At 36.3% G+C, this 21,222-nt stretch overlaps 1 protein-coding gene across 3 annotated transcripts in view; it reads left to right on the forward strand.

Annotated features, from left to right (window-relative positions):
- LOC138709149 (UNC93-like protein) overlaps positions 1-17,270 on the forward strand; it is a 60,369-nt gene extending 43,099 nt beyond the window's left edge. Inside the window, exons 5-6 of one of the 3 annotated variants that reach the window (XM_069839687.1) lie at positions 942-1,212; positions 17,006-17,270. In XM_069839687.1, the coding sequence (XP_069695788.1) occupies positions 942-1,212; positions 17,006-17,010 (276 nt within the window). In that variant the 3' untranslated portion in view covers positions 17,011-17,270. Of the gene's footprint in view, positions 1-941; positions 1,213-5,101; positions 6,912-17,005 lie in introns of those variants that run through there. The other 2 variants (XM_069839686.1, XM_069839688.1) reach the window with 2 other exon arrangements.
- The last annotated feature ends 3,952 nt before the right edge of the window (positions 17,271-21,222 follow it).

The raw sequence follows: 21,222 nt of genomic DNA on the forward strand, positions 1-21,222 counted from the left end.
TCCTTATACTCGCCTGAGTAGCTATTCCTGACGAGCCTATTGTACTCGTTAAAAAGTTATTACCCTCATGCTTAACGATTGTTCATTCACTGTCTCTAATGTTGTCCATTTTCAGTCACTAGACGTTATGCACTGATAATAGATGTTTGATGTCAGTCAACTTTCCGTCACTTAGGGTCTATCCATCTTCTTCCGAGCATCTGCCTGTTGTCCTGCATGTCGCCATTCATGTCCACTGTCTACGAGCTTCCCTCCTGAAGAAGTCGCTCCATCGGGCCTTTGGTCTTCCCGCTGTCCTCTTCCCCGTTCTTGGATCCCACATGGTCATCACATACGCCCATCTCGACGTGTTCAGTCTGCTCACGTGGCCTCCCCACTTCCACTTCATTCGCTGAGCTGCCATCACGACGTCTTGTAGGCCTGTCAACTTCCTTATTGTTGTGGCTGGCACTTTATCTCTGAGAGATATTTTGGTGATCCTACGTTCCATTTTTCGCTCGCATCTTTGTAGCTTTAGTTTTTCTCTTTCTGTGAGCGACCATGTTTGGCACTCATAGAGTAGTGTCGAGTGCTTGTTTCTTGATGTTCAAGTTTTGGAACTTGTCTTCAAAAATAAATTTCATGCTCCAGTACTTTCTTCAAGCTAAGACTATTCTCCTGTTGATTTCTGTAGAGTGTAGGACATGCGTTCTCAAATGACATCATCTGCCTAAGACAGATATAATCTTTCACGTATTCTAGGGTTTTCCAGCTCACTTGTACTTGCGTTTCCGTTTCGTTCGTCATCAATTTTGTCTTGATTGGGTTCATGACTAGCCCCGCTTAAGATATATTATGCGGAAACTAAGAGGAAATCGGAAAATAGAGAAAACTAGAGAATATTAGGTTTGCAGTAAAACTATGAATGAAATAATACTGTACTTTTTGTATGTGTTGTATAGGCCTACATATCCTGCGCGTGGGGAATCAGCAACATAGGCTATGTGTTGGTCTGCTACGGAGTTACGAATTCTATAGCGTCCCTAGTAACGGGCTATCTTGTCAAGTACACCGGACGCTTACTAATGGTGTTGTCAGCGATGTTGATTCAAATTGGTATAACGACAATCCTTTACGTCTGGACACCGGATCCAGTAGGCGGTTCTGCAATGTTCTTCGTCATCTCAGGCCTTTGGGGTGTCACGGATGCTGTCTGGCTAGTGCAGATTAGCGGTGAGTTTTGACTTCTCTCCCTTTCACTGAAACTGCTGCTATGTCTCATCACCACAACCACCACCACCACCACCACCACCACCACCACCACCATCATCATCATCATCATCATCATCATCATCATCATCATTTATATCAGAAACGATCCCATTATTTGTAGGTTTTGTAGGTGTTATAACAATATTATTATTATTATTATTATTATTATTATTATTATTATTATTATTATTGCTAGGTGATCACTTTGTAAGTCGAACATAAACAGCGGCGCTGTGATCTTGTGTTTTTACAATGTAAGAAAGAGAAAGACATAGTCTATGATTAGAATAAGAGAGCGATCGTACTGCACAGCTGACGTAACAGCGGTTCGCTGTGTATTACAGGGTTGTTTCTGATCTCTGATAACGAATTTGAATGATGTTATGTGCGTCAGGAATCACATCGACAGCTGAATTGCGGCGAGAGGTGACAGACCAATAGTCCGACTGAGTGATTTCATAATCAGAGTGCACGGTGTATCACAGCAGCAATGCCCAAGAAAATCGAGCCTTTTTGAGAGGGGTACATAACAACCCATTCCGATGCCAAGTACAGTTACGTGAAAATCATAGGAGCCTGCAAGAAAAGTGGTTTCTTTATTTCCAACAAAGGCATCTTGTATGTACCTAATAAGACTGGCAAAGCTAGGATGGGATTAATTCCAGAGTCAAGAAAGCAAGAAAATCCACCCCCCTTCACAAGTCACTGCATCCCACGAGATGATACAAATTAATTCCATTCGAGCTTTACCAATCTTATTAAGTATACAGAAGATGCCTTTCTTGGAAATAACGAAACCTCGTGTATTGCAGGCTTCTTTTATTTTCACTTAACTTGGCATTGGTAAGGGTCGTAATGTACCCCTCCCAAAAAGGCTCAATTTTCTTGGAAATTTCTACTGTGAGTCGCTATGCACTCTGACTATGATATCATTCACTACCGGTCTGTCACCTCGCGCCACAGTTCAGCTGTCGTGTGACTCCTGACGCACATGATGTCATTCAAATTCGTTATCAGAGATCGGAAACAACCCTATAGTACAAGTAACTGCCATTCCCAAGACAGAATGGTGGGTAATACTAGGTTTAGCTTTATAAATAAAATTACAATTTACTTTTTACTAATCGAAATTGAAATACACCACCATCCTAGAAGTCATTATCAAAAATCGTTATTATGAACACCAACATATTCTTTTAATTCCTCTTCTGACCCAACCGTATTTTTCTCACTTAACTTACTGTGTCTGATGTCTTCTATCCAAAGACTGAAAATTCGACTTCCAGTATTATTATACTTTTAAGAGCTTAATATTTCCTTCAGAAAAATTGTAATTTGTACCGTTTTGACAACATAAAACTGCATGCAATTTACATTAGATTTACTGTACATGAATATGGGTAAGAACTGAAGTAGTAAAAACATATTTCATGATTTAAAATTTCATTATTTTACTTAGTGTTGTCAAGATACGTATTTGGTAAAAATATGGAATATTTTCCCACAACAGCTACTATTATCTATTGAGTCCATAAATGTTCAGTTTCATTAACAAATTGTTAATTTTATTCTATCCGAGTATGTCTTCTCAAGGTTGCTTGCCAATTATTATTATTATTATTATTATTATTATTATTATTATTATTATTATTATTATTATTATTATTATTATTCAGTGTTCTGCCCAAGGGCAGGTCTTTCACTGCAAACCCAGCTTTCTCCAATCTTTCCTATTTTCTCCCTTCCTATTTGTCTCCTCATATGATTCATATATCTTAATGTCGTATACATCTGATATCTTCTGCCCCAAACTCTTCTTCCGTTCACCATTCCTTCCAGTGCATCCTTTAGTAACAGTTTCTTCTCAGCCAGTGACCAAACCAATTCCTTTTCTTCTTCCTGATCAGTTTCAGCATCATTCTTTCTTCACCCACTCTTTCCAACACAGTTTCATTTCTTATTCTGTCGTCCACTTCATGCGTTCCATTCTCTTGTGATCCACATTTCAAATTCTTCTATTAGCTTCTCTTCACTTCGTCGTAATGTCCATGATTCCGCCTCACACAATGCCATACAAAGCACTAGTATCTTCCTTAGTTATTTTTCCAGAAATCTGCAGAAAATGCTTCTTTTTCTATTAAAAGCTTCCTTGGTCGTTGCTGTCCTTCTTTTGTCTTCCTGGCAACAGCTCATGTTACTGCTTGTACATCCGAAGTGTTTGAAGCTGTCCACTTGCTCTACTGCCTGATTTAGAATTCGCAAGTTTACCTTCTTTATTTTTCTTCCTATGACCATAGTCTTCGTCTTATTTGCATTTATCTTCATCCCATACTGCTCACAGCTGTCATTTAGATCCTATAGCATATCCCATAATATCATCTCCTCTTCTGCTAATAACGCCATATCATCAGCAAATCTTATGCACTTTATTCTTCTTCCTCCTAGTATCATTCCTCCAATGTCCTGAAAACATTTCTTCAATAAATCCTCCAAATATAGGCTAAGTTGAACAGTGTGGGTGATAAAGGTCATCCTTGACGTACTCCTCTTCCAATTTCACTTCCTTCTGACATTTCTTCTCCTATCCTAACTTTGACTTGTTTCATATAAAGATTACTGAACATTATTATTATTATTATTATTATTATTATTATTATTATTATTATTATTGTTATTATTATTATTATTATTATTATTATTATTATTATTATTATTATTATTATTATATAAATGGAATAGAACGTCTGGTTGAGGTTCTGGCTGGCTGAATGTACATCCTTTAACACGAAAACTGGTCGCTGTTCAGAGACAAATTCCCATTTCGGAATAACTCGAGAGTATTTGTGTGCGCTGTGTTCATACCCGTGCGTTTTACATAGAGAAATTCGAAGTACGATTTTTGTAAGCAGATGAAAGAGCCCTATTAGTAATCCATAAAGGTTTCGTAGGGAATATGTCGTTTCGTGACATACAGATACGTCGTTGCTACGACTTGATTTCATCTTCGGACCTCGATGTTTAATATCTGTGTGAATGTCGCGTTAAACCGAACGACACTCAGAAAAATTCACGCTATAGGAGAGCGATCATTTTCCGTGTTCAAAGAGTGTACTCAGTTATCCTCAGGCTTCGGCCTAGGGACACAGAATAACCAGTATGAAGTTTAGAGTACACGGAGTATAAATGACGCCATGAACCGTGTGCAGTCACCCGGCTGCAACAGCACAAGTAATATGCATTACCGTTGTGTGTAGGCCTATTGCTGCTTGGCTGCGGTACGTGTAACAGGCTTCGGCGTAGGGACACCTGATTGAAGGTTACAACTCACGTTAATACTTTAATGGTAGACATTTATTATCTATACTAGGAATGTACTGTATATACTGCATCTGTACAGAGTAAAATATATTTTGTGCCGTACGGTGACGGACTGTTTACATGTTGAGACACGAAGTAACGGCTCGCTCCATCTCCCACTCCACTCGAGCAACACAACACTATCGTTTGTGCGTTCTGAACTTCATGCGTTTCTGTGCCCAGGACCGAAGCCTGTTTATCAGGCAGTACATCTCACTTGACAGTATATTGTATCAGACGAAGAACAATTGTTTGCATTCATCTGTAGTCTGATTACTGTAATATGTTACTAGTCAACGATGTATGCACTGGAAGGGGAAAGGAACTGGCCAAACTACCCCATTATCTCCTGGCTTAGTTGCCTTATGAGTTATGCCTTATTGGTGTCACTTGTAATGTTCAAACCTGTCTTCGGACAATTGGCTAAATAACAACAAATGAAATAATTTGTATAATTTTATTATTCTACTTGTTTTGTTGGATTTCTCCACAGCTCTGTATGGCACCTTATTCCCTGGCAACGAAGCAGCAGCTTACAGTAATTTTCGAACTTGGAAGTCGGTGGGCTTCATATTTGCGTACGCGTATAGCCCATACTTGTGTGCCAGCGCCAAACTGCACATAATGCTCATTACGCTTGTGGTCGGGTGTATTTGTTTCTGCATTGTTGAGTGGTTGGTAAGGCCACATAAGAAAATTAACGATTTCATAACTTTCAAAATTGCTTTTTGTATACGGCCGACCAAATAGTTACCATCACTGAAAAAATCCAGTCAATGGGATATACAGTGTTTCGGTCGTTATGATACAAACTTCTATCGTTGTCCCTAGAAAACAAACCTTTTTCAGAAATCTTCAAACACAAACGTTCGTAATTTTTACGGCCATTTGATGAAGTATATTCTAGGATGCGAAGAGGAATGTAATAATTATATTTACTTTGAACACACTGTTTAATACTTATTAGAAGGTTCAAATCAAGCGTTACCATCATACAATATAATTTCTGTAAAAATTATTGAACAAATTTGCGTGATGTTCTTTGCAGAAAACCTTCCGAAAAATGGTACAATGTATTTAGTCATTCTTCTCTTCTTTAATGAGCAAATATAGCACATTTTTCTCTTGTTAATAAAAGAAGGTTCAATAACTTCTTGTTGATGATTTTCGGTTCCCAATACACATTTTGACCGTTGAGCAGAGATCAGTAGAAGTGTTGGAATGCTTAGTCTTTCCTTCATCCAAGGCACAATTAGTCCTTCGCTTAGTAACCTTAGTATAAGGTAATTTTTCCTTCGTAGTGTTGTCTTACGACAGGTATTATGGACATTAATTGACGCAAACAATGTTGAAAATTCCGCACAAAACATAAAATTGCATACGGAATAATGGGGCACTACTCTGCATGAATCATTCTGTTCTTTCATCTAACAGATCCAATGCCGAGATAATCTAATGTCACACCTGTGCAAAATTGGTTCGATAACTCCCTCAATTCGTGGATAGGCCTCAGATACCCCAGAGGATCCAGAAAGTAGGTTTCCAGGTCGTCTGATTTAAATCCACGTGACTTTGCTTTCTGGGCTAAGGAAAAGTGAAGTGAAGATTCGTGACCTGCAACATCTATGAACACGGATGGAAGAAAAGGGCTGTGAAATCACCGCCGTATTGTAAATAATTTGAAGTTCCTCCTCCAGACATGTTCGAAATTGGAGGGGTTCATATTGAACATGTGTTATGATTTAGCCTACGAAGACGGCTTTGTCGGACACCCTGTACAATAAACTTGTGTCTAATTTCAAAATTGTGTGGACATGTTATTTTGACAACAATTTTAAAAGAAAAGTAAGACAATATGTAATGCCAATTATTTGCATAAAATGAAAATGATTTGTCTTATTCACACTAAAAGCTGCACATTCACAAACACTCGTAAAAATTACGATGCTGGAAATAAAGTTTCTGGTTTGACGATATGCTGACAAATGTATGCAGCGTGAAACTCTGGCACAACCATCATCATCAAGAATTGGAAAGGTACTGAACAGATGGTAATGTCGACTGAATGCATAAATTCACTTACCCTATTTTAAAATTCAGCTCATGACTTATAATTTCATGTTTATTTTAAACTACTGTATTTTCAGCTCATACTATTCTATGCAATGTGTTAGTATTATTCACTTGTATTGTTTAACTTTAAAAGTGTTATGGCTTTGATCCAAATGTGATACAGTAGTTTTGTTAACAAAACAAAATATACACTTAACCTGCAATAAAAAGAAAAACATTTTTATATAAATTTTTCACACCTTGCTTTGATTTTTGCAAAACTTATCGTGATATGAAAGAGATTCAATCCTTCTACGATATATTTATCCATTGGGATGCTTGCTAATGCTTACAAAATAATGTTCCTGAATCATTATAAAATCCAAATATTGTAGTTGCAATCAGCTACTGATCTAGCTTAGGCGGTAGCGCATTTCCTGCTGATCGGAGCTGTGCTCAGGCTGTTCACCTGGCAGAGCTTTTTCGAGGTTTTCCCCAATTTTAAGGCTAATGTCAGGTAATCTATAGCGAATCTTCGGCCTCAGCTATCACTAATTCCATCGACGCTAAGTAACCTAGTAGTTGAGACAGCGTTGTTAAATAACAAAAAATCTGTAATTTAGTAAAATTTAACTCTTCATTTGCCACACACATACACACAGATATATATAATTTTATTATTATTATTATTATTATTATTATTATTATTATTATTATTATTATTATTATTATCATAGGCGGAGAGAGAACCATTTCCTTGGGGGGAGGGGCAAAGCAAAACCACAGAATCCCCATATAATGGGGTTATGGAAGACTTCATTTACTTCCCCCGTTATAGCTTGACCGTGGTAGGCCTACAGTATATCGTAATATGATTACTAGACTTCGTGGAATTGCCACGAGAATCGTAAGGTTTACTGCGCACGCGGGGGGGACGTGCAACGGATGGAATATGCCTCTGATGTAAACACTGAGCAGTATGCTGCGGTTACAATAAAACCTGTATCCTGCATTCAAGAAATATAATGAATGATCATTGAAGTAAGAAATGTCTAAACATGTAAATACACAATTATTTTATAGTGAGATATATTAACTCTTAAATGTAAGATACTCACATCATCCTTGAATATTGCATTGCAGTTAAGAGTTACGTACATTTTGAGCGACTGCAAAGTGAATCTCCTCCGATGGTCACTCAAACAGTTTTTATATTGGGAAAATGTACACTCTTAGACAAAAAAAAAAAAAGACCGGACTCTTGAAGCGTAAATTTGTCTAAGTTCCGTTCGGCTGTGCGCCTGATACACAAGACTAAAATCAGAGTAATAAGGACGAAACCAGCGAGATCCAAGAACACACTTTTATATCGGCAAACAACGGTTTGAATTGGGTATGTGTCATAGCTCCGTGGAAAAACTCTGACTTGATACGCAGACAACCCGGGTTCACATCCGCCTTCGGATAAGTGTAAATATTTATTTCGTTTTGTTTTTTCTCTAGCTGAAAACAAATGATACATTTATTAACGTGCACAGGAGTTTGGAAATTAAACAAAAAACGTTCTGTAATATCGGAGACTTCTTCCTAATTATCCTTCAATTAAAACAGATGCTCAGTTCCTGCATCTTCTCCCTTCTCCATAAGGAGTATTGCTCAGTTACTAAAAGTAGTAGTGGTAGTGGTAGTGGTAGTAGTCTAATAATAATAATAATAATAATAATAATAATAATAATAATATTGCAACAACGAGAATAATAATAATAATAATAATAATAATAATAATAATAATAATCATTATCATCATAAAGTTAATGCTATTGCAAAAACGAGATGAATAATGTTAAAGACAAAACCAATGCGTTCCAAATCGTCAGCCAACTCCTGCACAGGACGCTGCTTTAGTTGCAGAAGTAGAAGCGAACCCACTTCTTCAATTAAAGTAAATGCCCGTTTCCCTGGATCTTCTCGCACTGTCATAAGACGTCTGCGGGACGTAGGACGTTATCCAAGAGTGGCAGCAACGAAAGGGTGCATCACTGATGACCACAGATTATTCCGCCTTGCATTTGCAGAGGAAAATGTTAATTTAGATTGGAATAAGGTAATATTTTCAGACGACGTTACTTTTTCCTCTGACAATTACGGGCGGCAAATAGTCTACCGTTCACGGAGATCCCGATACGATCCTACTCATGTGGCAACTCGCTTTCGCAGTGGCCGTGTATCTGTTCCATGTTGGAGCTGGATGTCCAGTGACGGCCTGGGTGTTCTGCGGCGGCTCGACGGAAATCTGAATGCCCAACAATACAAGGTCTTATTGGAAAATGTTATGCTTCCCTCTGTAAGGATATTATATATCCTGATGATGATGATGATGATGATGATGATATCATATTTCAACAGGATAATCATCATGTTCACACATGTGTCGAGGTCATGAGATTGTTTTCAGAGAGGCCATATATCAGACTGATAGAATGGCCTCCCTGTTCACTAGATCTAAATGTCCTAAAAAATGTGTGGTCGGAGGTGAAGAAAACTACGAACGCGATGATAAATACAATGCCACGTCGGCCGACCAAAAAAGATGCACTCTGGAATATTATCAAGAACGCTTGGGATCGTGTATCTTCACGTCGACAGTACCTGGGACGCCTGATGGCATCCATACCCCGTAGGATGCAGGTGGTTATAGATGCGGAGGGATTACATACCCGGTGTTGCCTATTTTGATTTTTGTTTATTGGTCTCCGACACGTATTTCTTTATTTTGTTTAAAACAAAGAAAAGAATATTGTTTGTTTATTCCTATCCGAGAAGGATTTCTTTTACTTAAGGTTTATTTTTCTTTATTTCTATCTGAGAAGATTTCGTTTAGTCTCTTTAAATACAAGATAGAAGGGAAAGGATTGTTATTATGTATCTAACTTGTCATTTGTAAATATTCAACTTTCTGTTAAATATTTCACAATACTGGTTATTCTCAGTCTACAAGAAGTAAAAAATGAGAATGAAAAAACAAAGTTTTGACGGAGATTCGAACTCGAAACTTTTCGAATACAAGACCACAATGCTACCCACTACGCTATACGAGAGAGACGATGACTTTTTCTCTTTAAGAAGCATGTTATATAATCATCATATAGTGGTGGCAATGGAGTGTTGGAAACATTTACGATAGAAGATATTCGTTTGCGTGTAGATCATGCTCTGACGAATGCACCCGAAGTCTTCCGAATCGGACATAGAATCTGGAGCCCGGTCCTTTTTTTTTTTGTCTAAGAGTGTACGTTCAACATCACACGATGTAATAGGTGTATATCTTACAAAAAATGGTGTAGTTTGTGTATTTGTCTTTTGTTTCCTTTGTATAGTATGAGTATATCGTCTACGTATCTGTGCCAGTATATTATGTTGTCTGCATACTTGTTGTGTTCATTGTTGAGTATGTATGTTTGTTCTATGTTGTGTAAAAATATCTCTGCTAGTATGCTGGATATGAGTGATCCCATTGGCAATCCTTCTGTTTGGGTGTAGTATTTGTTGTGTGTAAAATAGTTTTGCATTGTTATGATGTCTGTGATTTCGATGATTTCTTCGATGTATTCTTGTGGTGTGTTGTTATCTGTGAGCATTTGTTTTAGTATCTATAATGTGTCCTGTATTGGTATATACAATACACGCTAGAACTTGAAAACAACAACTCCATAAATTTCCTAGACATCACCATAACAAAAATCGACAACAAACACACCTTCAAAATATACAGAAAACCAACCACCACCACCACACACATATACAACACATCTAACCACCCCATACAACACAAACATGCTGTATTCAGGACATTGGTACACAGATTACTCAACATACCCATGAGCCAACAACATTACAATGAAGAAGTGAACACAATCAAATACATAGCACAAGAAAACGGTTATAATCCAAACATAATAGACAATATCATAAGAAAGACAAAACAAAAACAAAAACTTAACAAACACAAAAACACGCAAAACACAACACAATCACAAGAACACAAGAAATACTTCACACTAACATATGAAAACAAAAGCACATATAAGATCGCATCTTCATTCAGAAAGTAGAAAGACAACATAACATACAGAACATAAAACACACTACAAATACATCTCAACATACAAACAAATAAATACAACCACACAGGCGTATACGAACTCACATGTAATAGTTGCGACAAGTTCTACATTGGACAGACAGGCAGATCATTCCAAGCACGCTACAAAGAACACATTAAAGCAATAACCAGAGGACACAATACATCTACATACGCCGAAACACATAACTAATGCTAACCATGTATACAATAACATAAATACAGACATTGAAATCCTACACATACAACCCAAAAACGAAAAGCTCAAGGCACTAGAACAATATGAAATATACACACACACATTAAAGCACATCCTGATCAAATTCTCAACACACAGATCAATTTCAGAACATACACACACTATTTGACTCCACTTTTCAACACGCAAACGAACCCCCACAACAGGCAGCGAAGTTCGAGATGACGCCGAGATCTAGTAGGCTCTGAGGATGGTGTGAAGAAGCACCAAAACAGCTGTAAGCCACACGTGCTTATGTAATTTAACACGAGTAAGTCTGCCAGCCAACCAATCATTTATATTTAAATGTTAAAAAGTAATGTACGCAAGACTCAAGATGAATTGTTTTTTTTTTATTTATATAACCATAGGTAATATAATATAATAGAACCAGAACATTTTGATAACTAAGATACTGTTCTGTATTGTCTTATTTTCTCATTTAAACATTTATAATACCGGTATTATTTATTTCAATGATGTATGTTATTCTAAGTTACGAAATCTTTCCACGCCGACTAAATGCTATTTCGAGAATGACGAGCGAGACTCGAAGCGCACGAGAATGACGAGACGAGTATCGAAAGACAAATCAAACGAACACAGCGAGCGAGAGCGGCAGTTAGTTTTGTTCATCTCTACACCTAACCCACTTTTAAATGTGTGTGGCATTGCCACGTCAATTTTTTCTACGTGATGTCTAAATCTAGAAATATTCTATTCTTGCTACTATTAACCAAGATCTGGCAACAACGAGGAACTCCAAGTGAGGTGACAAAGAGCTAAATGGCAGTTAAAGCACGGCACGGTTCCGATTTCAAAGACTAACGTATAATAATGGTGACGCGACAGCGAAAACCTTTTACATGCTTGTCCATCATGAAAACGAGACTACTATATCGGCAATAGGTAGCGGAATTCTCCTCTTTCACTACATATGGAACTACTGTATAATAATGTGCGCAATAAAGCAGTAAGTAAAAATATATTGGAGTTGTCTTGTAAATTCGTTCGCTTCTTAGTTACGTTTCAACTACTAACAACGCCTGGAAATACTGCACATCCCCGGCACAACTGTGACAGAGAAGTTGCCGAAAAATCGGGGGTACGATATGGAATTTATTTACAAAACATTATTTAACACAAGGTCATTCAAAGCAAAGAAGGCAATAAGATTTTGTAAACAAAGTTTATTTTGTACAGTGTTGCTGTTTAGTTATATAACTGTTAGAAGATAGGGTGACCAGACGTCCTCTTTTGTCCGGACATGTCCTCCTTTTTAGGCCTTTGTCCGGGGTCCGGGCGGATTTTAAAAAAAATCAAGAAATGTCCTGCTTTTCGTAATTTGTATGTGTGATATTTTTAAATTATCTGATTTGACGCCTTTTTTCAAGTAATTTTCCTGAAGGTGGCAGCAGAATCGACAGAATATACTCTTTGCTAACGATCATAACTCTCTTTGCATAAAAAGTAATATTAAATTCACATTGTGTGCGGTCTTTTTATGTATTTTTATAATAATTACAGTTCCCTTGATTTTCATATGTAGTTAACTGTAAAATCATTTTATATTATTGAGTTTCATCATAAGTATACTGTAATAAAATATATATTGACATAATTTTAAGTATAATATAGGCCTAAGCCTAAATCTAAATATGGTGGATATTTTCTGTCCTCTTTAATAATTACAGTTCCCTTGACTTTCATATGTAGCTAACTGTAAAAGCATTGTTACTAAGTTTTATCATAATTATTTTTATAATATTAACATACTTTTAAGTACGATATAAGCCTTAATCTGTACTGTAAATATTTTGTAAGAAAATAGATATTGGCATAATTTATAGTATAATACAGCCCTAAGCCTAAATCTAAGTACATATTTTCTGTCCTCTTTTTTTCGAACAATGTTCTCCTTTTTGAAGCTTTGTGTCCTCTTTTCTATCGATGAGAATCTAGTCACCCTATTCGAAGACAGGTTTGAACCTCATAAATGACACTACTAAGGCATCATTCATGAGGCAACTAAACCACGAGATTATAGGGTAGGGTACCCAGTTCCTTTCCCCCTCCATTGCTTACATTGCTGACTAGTAACTTATTTCACTAATCAGACTTAGATGTACACAAACAGTTGTTTTTATCTGACACACATCGTCAAGTGAGGTGAACTGCCTGTTAATGTTACTAGTATCTTTGTAGTCTGAACCATTATTATAGACAATATATTGTAATTTCTCTGGAAGCTTATAAATTTCATTTTTAAAAAATCTGGCGGTTTTCTGATTGATGAAGTGTTCCATGTTGAATCTACAGTCCTCCAAGAAAGTGGGGCGTTTGCTATTAAGGAGATTCTGCAGGGATCTGAATAGATAAAAGTCGAAATATGCAATGTCTGGAGAATGGGGCGGATGGGATAACACATCACAGTCGAAATTCCGCAATTTTTGACAGGTCGCCATAGAAGTGTGTGGTCTGGAGCTGTGCTGAAAGACGTCTCCACCTCGGTTTGCCTATTCCGGTTTTTTCTCCTCAGACGATCCAACTGAGAACAGTATTTCTCTTCATTGATGGTCTCACTAGTAGGAAAAAATTTCTTTCCAATCCCATGAAATGCATAATATAACCGTCTTTGGATGAAGGTTTAGGAAATGATAGTGGTGGCTTCCGTTTCTTGCACCATGATTTTATTTTTCGGGCATTGTCGTACACAATCCACTTTTCATCTCCTGTCACCAGTCATTTTAGAAAAACATATTTTTGATTGTAACCCATTAAGAACTCACAGATTTAAAAGCGCTGAACCAAATATCTTCACTTAGTTCGTGCGGAACGCATAAACGACGATTTACGTAGGCCTAATCAAGTTTCTTTAAGTGCACGGCCACACTCGTGTGAGATACGTTCAGTTCCACTGTCATCTCTCGAATTGTCATCCGTGGATAATTTGAAATAATAATAATAATAATAATAATAATAATAATAATAATAATAATAATAATAATAATAATATCATTTATTCTTTTCACGTCCGTAACCACAGGTCGTCTAGTGCGAGGTTTGTCTTTTAGGGAGAAATTTCTAGCCCGAAATCTAGTGAATCACATTTGACACGTCCAATTCGTCATTGGATCTTCTCCGTAAAGAGCAAACATTTTCAGTTAGACTTGTAATACGGTTTTTCCTTACGATAATAAAATGATATAAAATACCAAAAATGTTTCTTTTTGCTTCCTTCTTATTTTTGTAAACATAAGTCCACGCTGCTGCATCCAACGTCAGTCTGAAACACGTACTGACATATCCAATAGCGGGTCTGGTTGTTCAACTCTTATGTCGCAGGAGTGTTTCGGCAAATATAATTTGGCTGTAGTGAGGTAGAATGTCTTCAGACGGCAAAGATGATACTTACTTCTAAGACAACCTCAATATATAACTTACAACATTAAAATATTCTGTATTAAAGTGATGGTAGAGGTGAAAAATTGTTTTTATCTTATTATTTGCATTAAAAAGTTTGTTTCTCAATGCATATATGAGGGGTCTCGTTCAAACCCGCTAAATTCATAATTTTAGATATTGAAAAAAATGAGAAAATCATATATCTCAGTAATCATGAGTAATGCAATTATTTTTAATGTAAGTTTGCAAGCATATATTTTTTTAAGTTGAGCTTTGTCAATAGATTCGTTCAATTAGTTTAGCAGATAATGATTTGTTTTAATTATACATTAAGCAGGGTTTGAAGCGGAATTTCTATAATCATCAATAAAATTAAATTTACAAGGGTTTATTTTATTGAAAGACATAATATGGTTAATTGTCGTATTTTTCATAAAACAGTACTACTTTTAACGCTAGAAGAACTGTGACCAGTAAACGTCCTTTAAGGCTTCACAAATCGTACGAGATTTATGTTAGCGCCTTTATATATTTAATGACTTTTATGCTATTTTGATTGTTAAACTTCCCTGAAAAATTAAATATCTAACACGAATATGAAAAGAGTTATAAACGTTTTTAACCTAAAGAACCGTTAGAGTTCATTTTGACCGGCAGCAACTATTGTTGATGTAATGTGTAAATATGAAATAATGACTGATTAGTGTAACACGTAGCTAATCGGCGATGTATGCAATGGAGGAGGAAAGGAACTAGCTACCCTACTCCATTATCTCCTGGCCTAGTTGCCTCATAAGTGGTGCCTTGTTGGTATCACTTGTGAGGTTCAGACCTGTCTTCGGACAGTTGACTAAACAACAACATTCTTCCTTAGTGCTCCAGCAAAGATATTGACTTCCAACCTTGTACAAACAGATTCTCATAAACTATCGGAAGTTGGACTACTATCTTTTGTGATCTAAGAGAAAAGCTTTTTCTTATTAAGAATAATTAATAATCTGAAAATAGCAAAAATGGACAGCCGCTCTTAGTGAAATAAAGTACGGAATTAGTGGTGTGGATCGATATGTATATCGAGCAAAAGCTTGTGAGATGTACTAAAAGATGTTCAGGTATAAGACATGGAGGAGGGATGAAAGTCAAAGTCCTTCATGGATTTTGAGCGATTTAAGCAGCAGTGAAAAAATATCTGCTATGAGTTTACTTACAGGTGTTTCTCGTATCAGTAGTGAGGGACATGCTAACAGCGCATGCATTATGTCCAGACAATCCCCCACTCTTCCTACAGAGCTGCACAAGAGATCGGATGAATCTACTTACGAATTACAGGGGAATGGGTTTGTCTTTCCTTGAACTTGGTAGACACACGCCCGACCTTCCCTTCTATTCCTACCCACTCCACAGAAACGTTGTTCCCATACTGCACATCGCGAGTGTCTTGACAAAATGCATGGGCTGTACATATCTGGCGCTAGGTTGACGGGGGATTGTCAAGATATGAAGAAGATAGCCTACTGGACTTGTTCATATTCCACAATTCGTTTAACTCTTGTTCTTATGGTTTATGGAATACTTTCAGGGAAATTGCAGATAGTGAGAACAAAGTTACCGCAAAAATTCACGAGATATTTCCTCAAGGAAAGCTTACTGGCAAATCTGTAGTTTTTAAGCCATGTACTATTTGAGATTTACAGTTGGAAAGATTGATGCTTGTATACAGTAGTTGGTTTAAATGTATGTTTTTTATTTGTATTTCCATAGACTTCCACAGACTACACAATATTGTACAATTGTTGTTAAAGATCTATTGACTTCCTAAGTCTGACGTCAGAGGCTGCCGTTGCCATGGTGATCGCTATCTTTCTTTCTAAACAACTCTCAAGTCGTGTATTATGTTATACACTTATTAGTTGATAGCAAGCTTATGGTGTTAAAGTAAAGTAGAAAAATAGTTTAAGTAGCTTATATGCATATTTTTACAAGTTTTGTTAATTTTTTTGTGCGTGTCCGTGTATATTCAAAGTACATGTAGTCTAGTTATTTCATTATATTGGTACAAAGCAATGGTTATGTGTTTCTACTGTCTACAAGCACTACAATAGTGACAAAAATTCTTACAGGCTTTTCTCATTTTCTAAAGAAAAGAATAAAGCTATGAATTGGATAACTGCTATCAGGTTAGTATAAAGGACGTACCTTAATATAGAAATATCAAAGTTATAATTAAGAAAATTTATGGCAATGCTTCCATTGTACATGATTTGCAGAAGAGTTGACATAGAACCTTCAAAATACTGCCTAGTTTGCAGTTGTACGGTAACTTTAAAAATGTCATTAAGGAAAATTGTCCCTCATTGTGCCTCAGGAATTAAAAAAAATGTATGAACTGTCTCCCTCCAGAATCTAACATGAAGAAACAGAAAAAGATTAGTAAGTCTATAGCCTAGCTCTGTATTTCTAATAGAAGAGAACATTCCCTAACCAAAAGCCCTATACATTGATTAATGGTACAATACATAGTTATCTTCTTAAATTAAATTATCGTATTTTTTTTTTTACAGTTTAGTCTTTTGTGAGAACGCAGCAGAGGGGGAAATTATGCTGCTGAGTAATTGGAAGTATTCATAGACAGAGAAACGTCGAATGTACTGCTTGTAACATCAACAACATTGGAAGATGAAAATTATTTTTTAAAACATTAAGTAGAAAAATTGAAGACTGAAGTGACTATAATGAAAGAAAAGTTGTTTTTCAGATCAATAGGAGGCAATGATAAATTAATAATTTTGTATAATGGATTAGCAAATAAGGAAGTTTTTAAACTTGTGTACAGTTTTGTGAAACATTTGAAATACTGGTAGGTCTATCTTACTACAGTGGGTGAAATGTTGATTGTGTTTCGAAAGAAGATCAACTGTTCATTACATTAAGCTAAGATAGCATGGTCTTCATGAAAACCTTGCAGTTATGTTCGATGTGAGGACTACCACTGTCTCTAACATAATAATAACGATATGGTTGTATGTCTTGCATGAATTTATGTATGAGGGTCTTATGGCAAGTGTTTCTTAAAATTCAGTCTTGTCTTCCAAATTTTACATCACGTAGAGTAATAATTTATATCGTAAGTTCTGGACACTTTGAAAAATTTTATTCAACTAATAGAAGTCTGTAAGTAGAGTTTACACTTTTAACTTTATAAATATTCCATATTAATGTGGACACGAAAATTAATATCAATCTAGAAACTTCACTAGGTCTATATAAAAAGAGTGTAGGCCTAATTGAGTCTGTAGCAGCTAAAAGGCATTATGTCAGTTTTTGAAACTTTTCAGGAGAGAGAATAACATTTATAGCCATCTCCAATAGATCTTTGTATATAATATATAAATTATATAGGCCTACGCATTCAGTGTCATAGAGAACGCTGATCGTTTATTTTCGTATAAATGAAATTTATTCTTTTTAAGGGTCTTAATGTGGAGTCTTTGTACAAAATTTGACCTTCAATCCTTGTTTTCGGAGTTGAAGGAACACTAGACAACCTCCAGAATTACACTTCCTTCCCTCGAAACATAATGGCATCCTTCATGTGAGGCGTTTAGTTGCAAAATCAGATACATCACTAAAACATAATTTTTTAGTATGAAGGGAAAAACGTTTGCAAGGAACCAAGGATTTGCAACCAAAACTATTTTTCATCATACAAATCCATGTGATGTATCAGGCTTTGGAGCATAACAGTGCTATAGCAGTTGTACAATTGTATGAAGATATGAAATATAACATTAACTCATTTCGAAAAAAAAATTATGTATCTGATTTTGCAACTATACGCCTCATATACTGATCTCACAATGCAGATAGTAGTAATAGATTCTTATTTAGCGACGTTTTCAACTTCAGAAGTTATTCAGCTTCTAAATTTAAAGAGGGAGAGAAATTACCTACAAATTACTTCCTTGAGACATAAATCTACGAAACGGGATGCACGGCTTTACTTAACTCCCGGAGAAAGCCATACCAAGAATTTTATCCATTATCCGTTACCCTCTACCAGATTTGAATCCGCGCACATCGAATCCAACGTCCACCATGGTAACACCGAAACCATCCAGAAAGCCTTCCGAAATTTAAGTCCTGGCAATTCTTAATTTGTACTGTATGTTTCCCTTCATTTGTAAACAGGAAAATAATTTTCGCGTAAAACCACTTTTATCATATTATATATGCTGAAAACATATATTCCCAAGAAAATATCGAAATCAGCTTCTTTGCAGAGTCACAGTACTTTCTCTCTATATTTCTTAAAATGAGGAAATCAAATAAAGTTACCAAGTGATGCGATATTTACAAATATGTAACGATCTCTCCCTCCTAATTTTATATTTGGATACTGCCGAAAAGACCCCTTACCCCAAATATTTATTTAATGTCAATAATTGTCAATTAATGTTGTTATTTCAGTAGGTACATAGGCCTAGTTGTGTTGACAATAATATTAATTTGGCTCTTGGTTCAGATAGACAGGAAGCACTGGATTCAAGGTCGGGTAGGATTATTTCAGTATAATTTCAGTGAATCACGCTATGGCGGACGTAAGTGGTCATAGCTACAGTATTGTGGAGCGGTTGTTTTCAAGTGTGTGGATTCATGCACGTCAGCACGCAGGAAAATGGGACAATAGTAATACATGTATTCCAGGAACAATTTAATAAGAATCTACCTCCTAAGGCAATAATGCTTGACTAGGAAAAACGTGCATTTCGTCGTTCATTTTATGGAACCTTCTATGTGATAGTACAGAGCATAATTTTTTCAGGAGTAAGAAAAGAACAATTAAGCCTTTGTTTTACTGAACCGATGCATGAGATGCGAAGTGCGAGGCCCGCGTCGCACAAATCTGGACTACACGAGAGACAGTGAGTGGTTTCTATAGTTGCGAGGTACGCAAGCCTCGCATCTCGCAGTTATAAAAACCACTCACTATCTCTCGTGTAGTTCGGATTTGTGCGACGCGGGCCTCGCACGTCTCATGCGTCGGTTCAGAAAAACCAATAGGCCTACAGAAGAATATTATATAATTCGGTAGAAAATGTTAGTGAACATGATGACATCATCGAGGATCAGTGTAGGCCTATTGACGTTTAATTATTTTTTCTTTCTCCTGAAAAATTATGCTCTGTACTATCACATAGGAGGTTTCATAAAATCAACGACGATTTGCTTCAGGCAGTGGTAAAGACAGGCAACGGAGTGACAGAAAGAAGACACGATTGGGAACTTGCCACAGCGACTGTGGCTTCGATTGAACATTCTGCACTGAAATCGATACGTACAGTACTAGAAAAAAAGTAATGGGCCGAATCTTGGAGGTCGTTTCATAGCGCTATTCACACAATAACGTTCGTTGGGGGATTGACACGCCTCCCAAAAGTGTGACCTTTCGTCTCGTGACAGTAGCCGAGACAGCCTTCTGCCTCTCATGCGGAAGGGAACGAGTACGTGTCTCATCCCAGTGATTTTTTCCCTGAATTAAATTAAATTAAATTCTTGTAAGTTTATAATCTGGATCTGAGTGGTCACCGGTCTGTCAGGCAGATGTCTCCCTTTCTTTGTGAGAAATTATTATTATGGAATTTTACAATCTTGGGACCGATGTTTCAGTTTGTTTAACAAAAAGTGTAATTAATTACTGCCCAAATCCTATGGCTTATAAATAGGCTTGAACATAGAGTAATGTTACAAGGGTTACCGGTAGAAAACTCATGCATATTTTCGCCACATTAGAATGTACAGAGTGAACCCTAACTAGGCCTAATGTCATTAATTTCAGGTGGTTATTCTTTGAGGGATTTCAAACAAAAAAAGTTTACTACAGTTTTGCTCGTTTTTGCTTCCTTTCAGAAAAAAAATTATTTTATATGAAACATTTCATAGGGTGTTTTGGGAAAGTCATTGATTGAATTCCCAATATTCTCAGTCAATTTAGGACATAAATGATTGAAATAATTTTAGTTTTGTCTTTTGAATGTGCAGAAATTTTATCCGAATAAATGCAACATTTCAAAATTCCTTTTCAGAACGAAAAGTTACATTTGTTCAGATCAATTTTCTGCACATTTAAAGGACAAAACTAAAATTCTTTTAATCACTTAGTATCATAATACAATGCTCTCTTAAATTCACTGAGAATATTGGGAATTAAATCAATGGATTTCCCAAAACACACTATGAAATGTTTCACATAAAACAATTTTTATCCCGAAGAGGAAGTAAAAACGAACAAAATAATTGAGGCGTGTAGTTGCAAAATCAGATACATCATTTTTTTTTTTCGAAAATAAGTTAATGTTATATTTCATATCTTCATATGATTCTACAACTGCTATAGCACTGTTATGCTCCAAAGCCAGGTACATCACATGGAATTGTATGATGAAAGAATAGCAGGCCTATTGATTGCAAATCCTTGGTTCCTTGCAAACGTTTTTACTTCATACTGAAAAAATTATGTTTTAGTGAGGTGTCTGATTTTGCAACTAAACGCCTCAATTATTGTATTACATTTTTTCGTTTGAAATATCTCAAAGGTTAAAGGCTGGTTCACAATAAATCGAGAACGGAAACGACAACGAGAACGAGAACGGAAGTATTCTTAAAACAAATGTATTTAAATGTGAGCATTCACAATTAACGAGAAGCTTACCGGTGCCCGCGAACGGGAACGGGAACGGGAACGGGAACGTGAAAATTAATTGTGAACGCTCACATTTAA

Source organism: Periplaneta americana, chromosome 11 (genome assembly GCF_040183065.1).
Source record: "Periplaneta americana isolate PAMFEO1 chromosome 11, P.americana_PAMFEO1_priV1, whole genome shotgun sequence".
NCBI classification, from domain to species: domain Eukaryota; kingdom Metazoa; phylum Arthropoda; class Insecta; order Blattodea; family Blattidae; genus Periplaneta; species Periplaneta americana.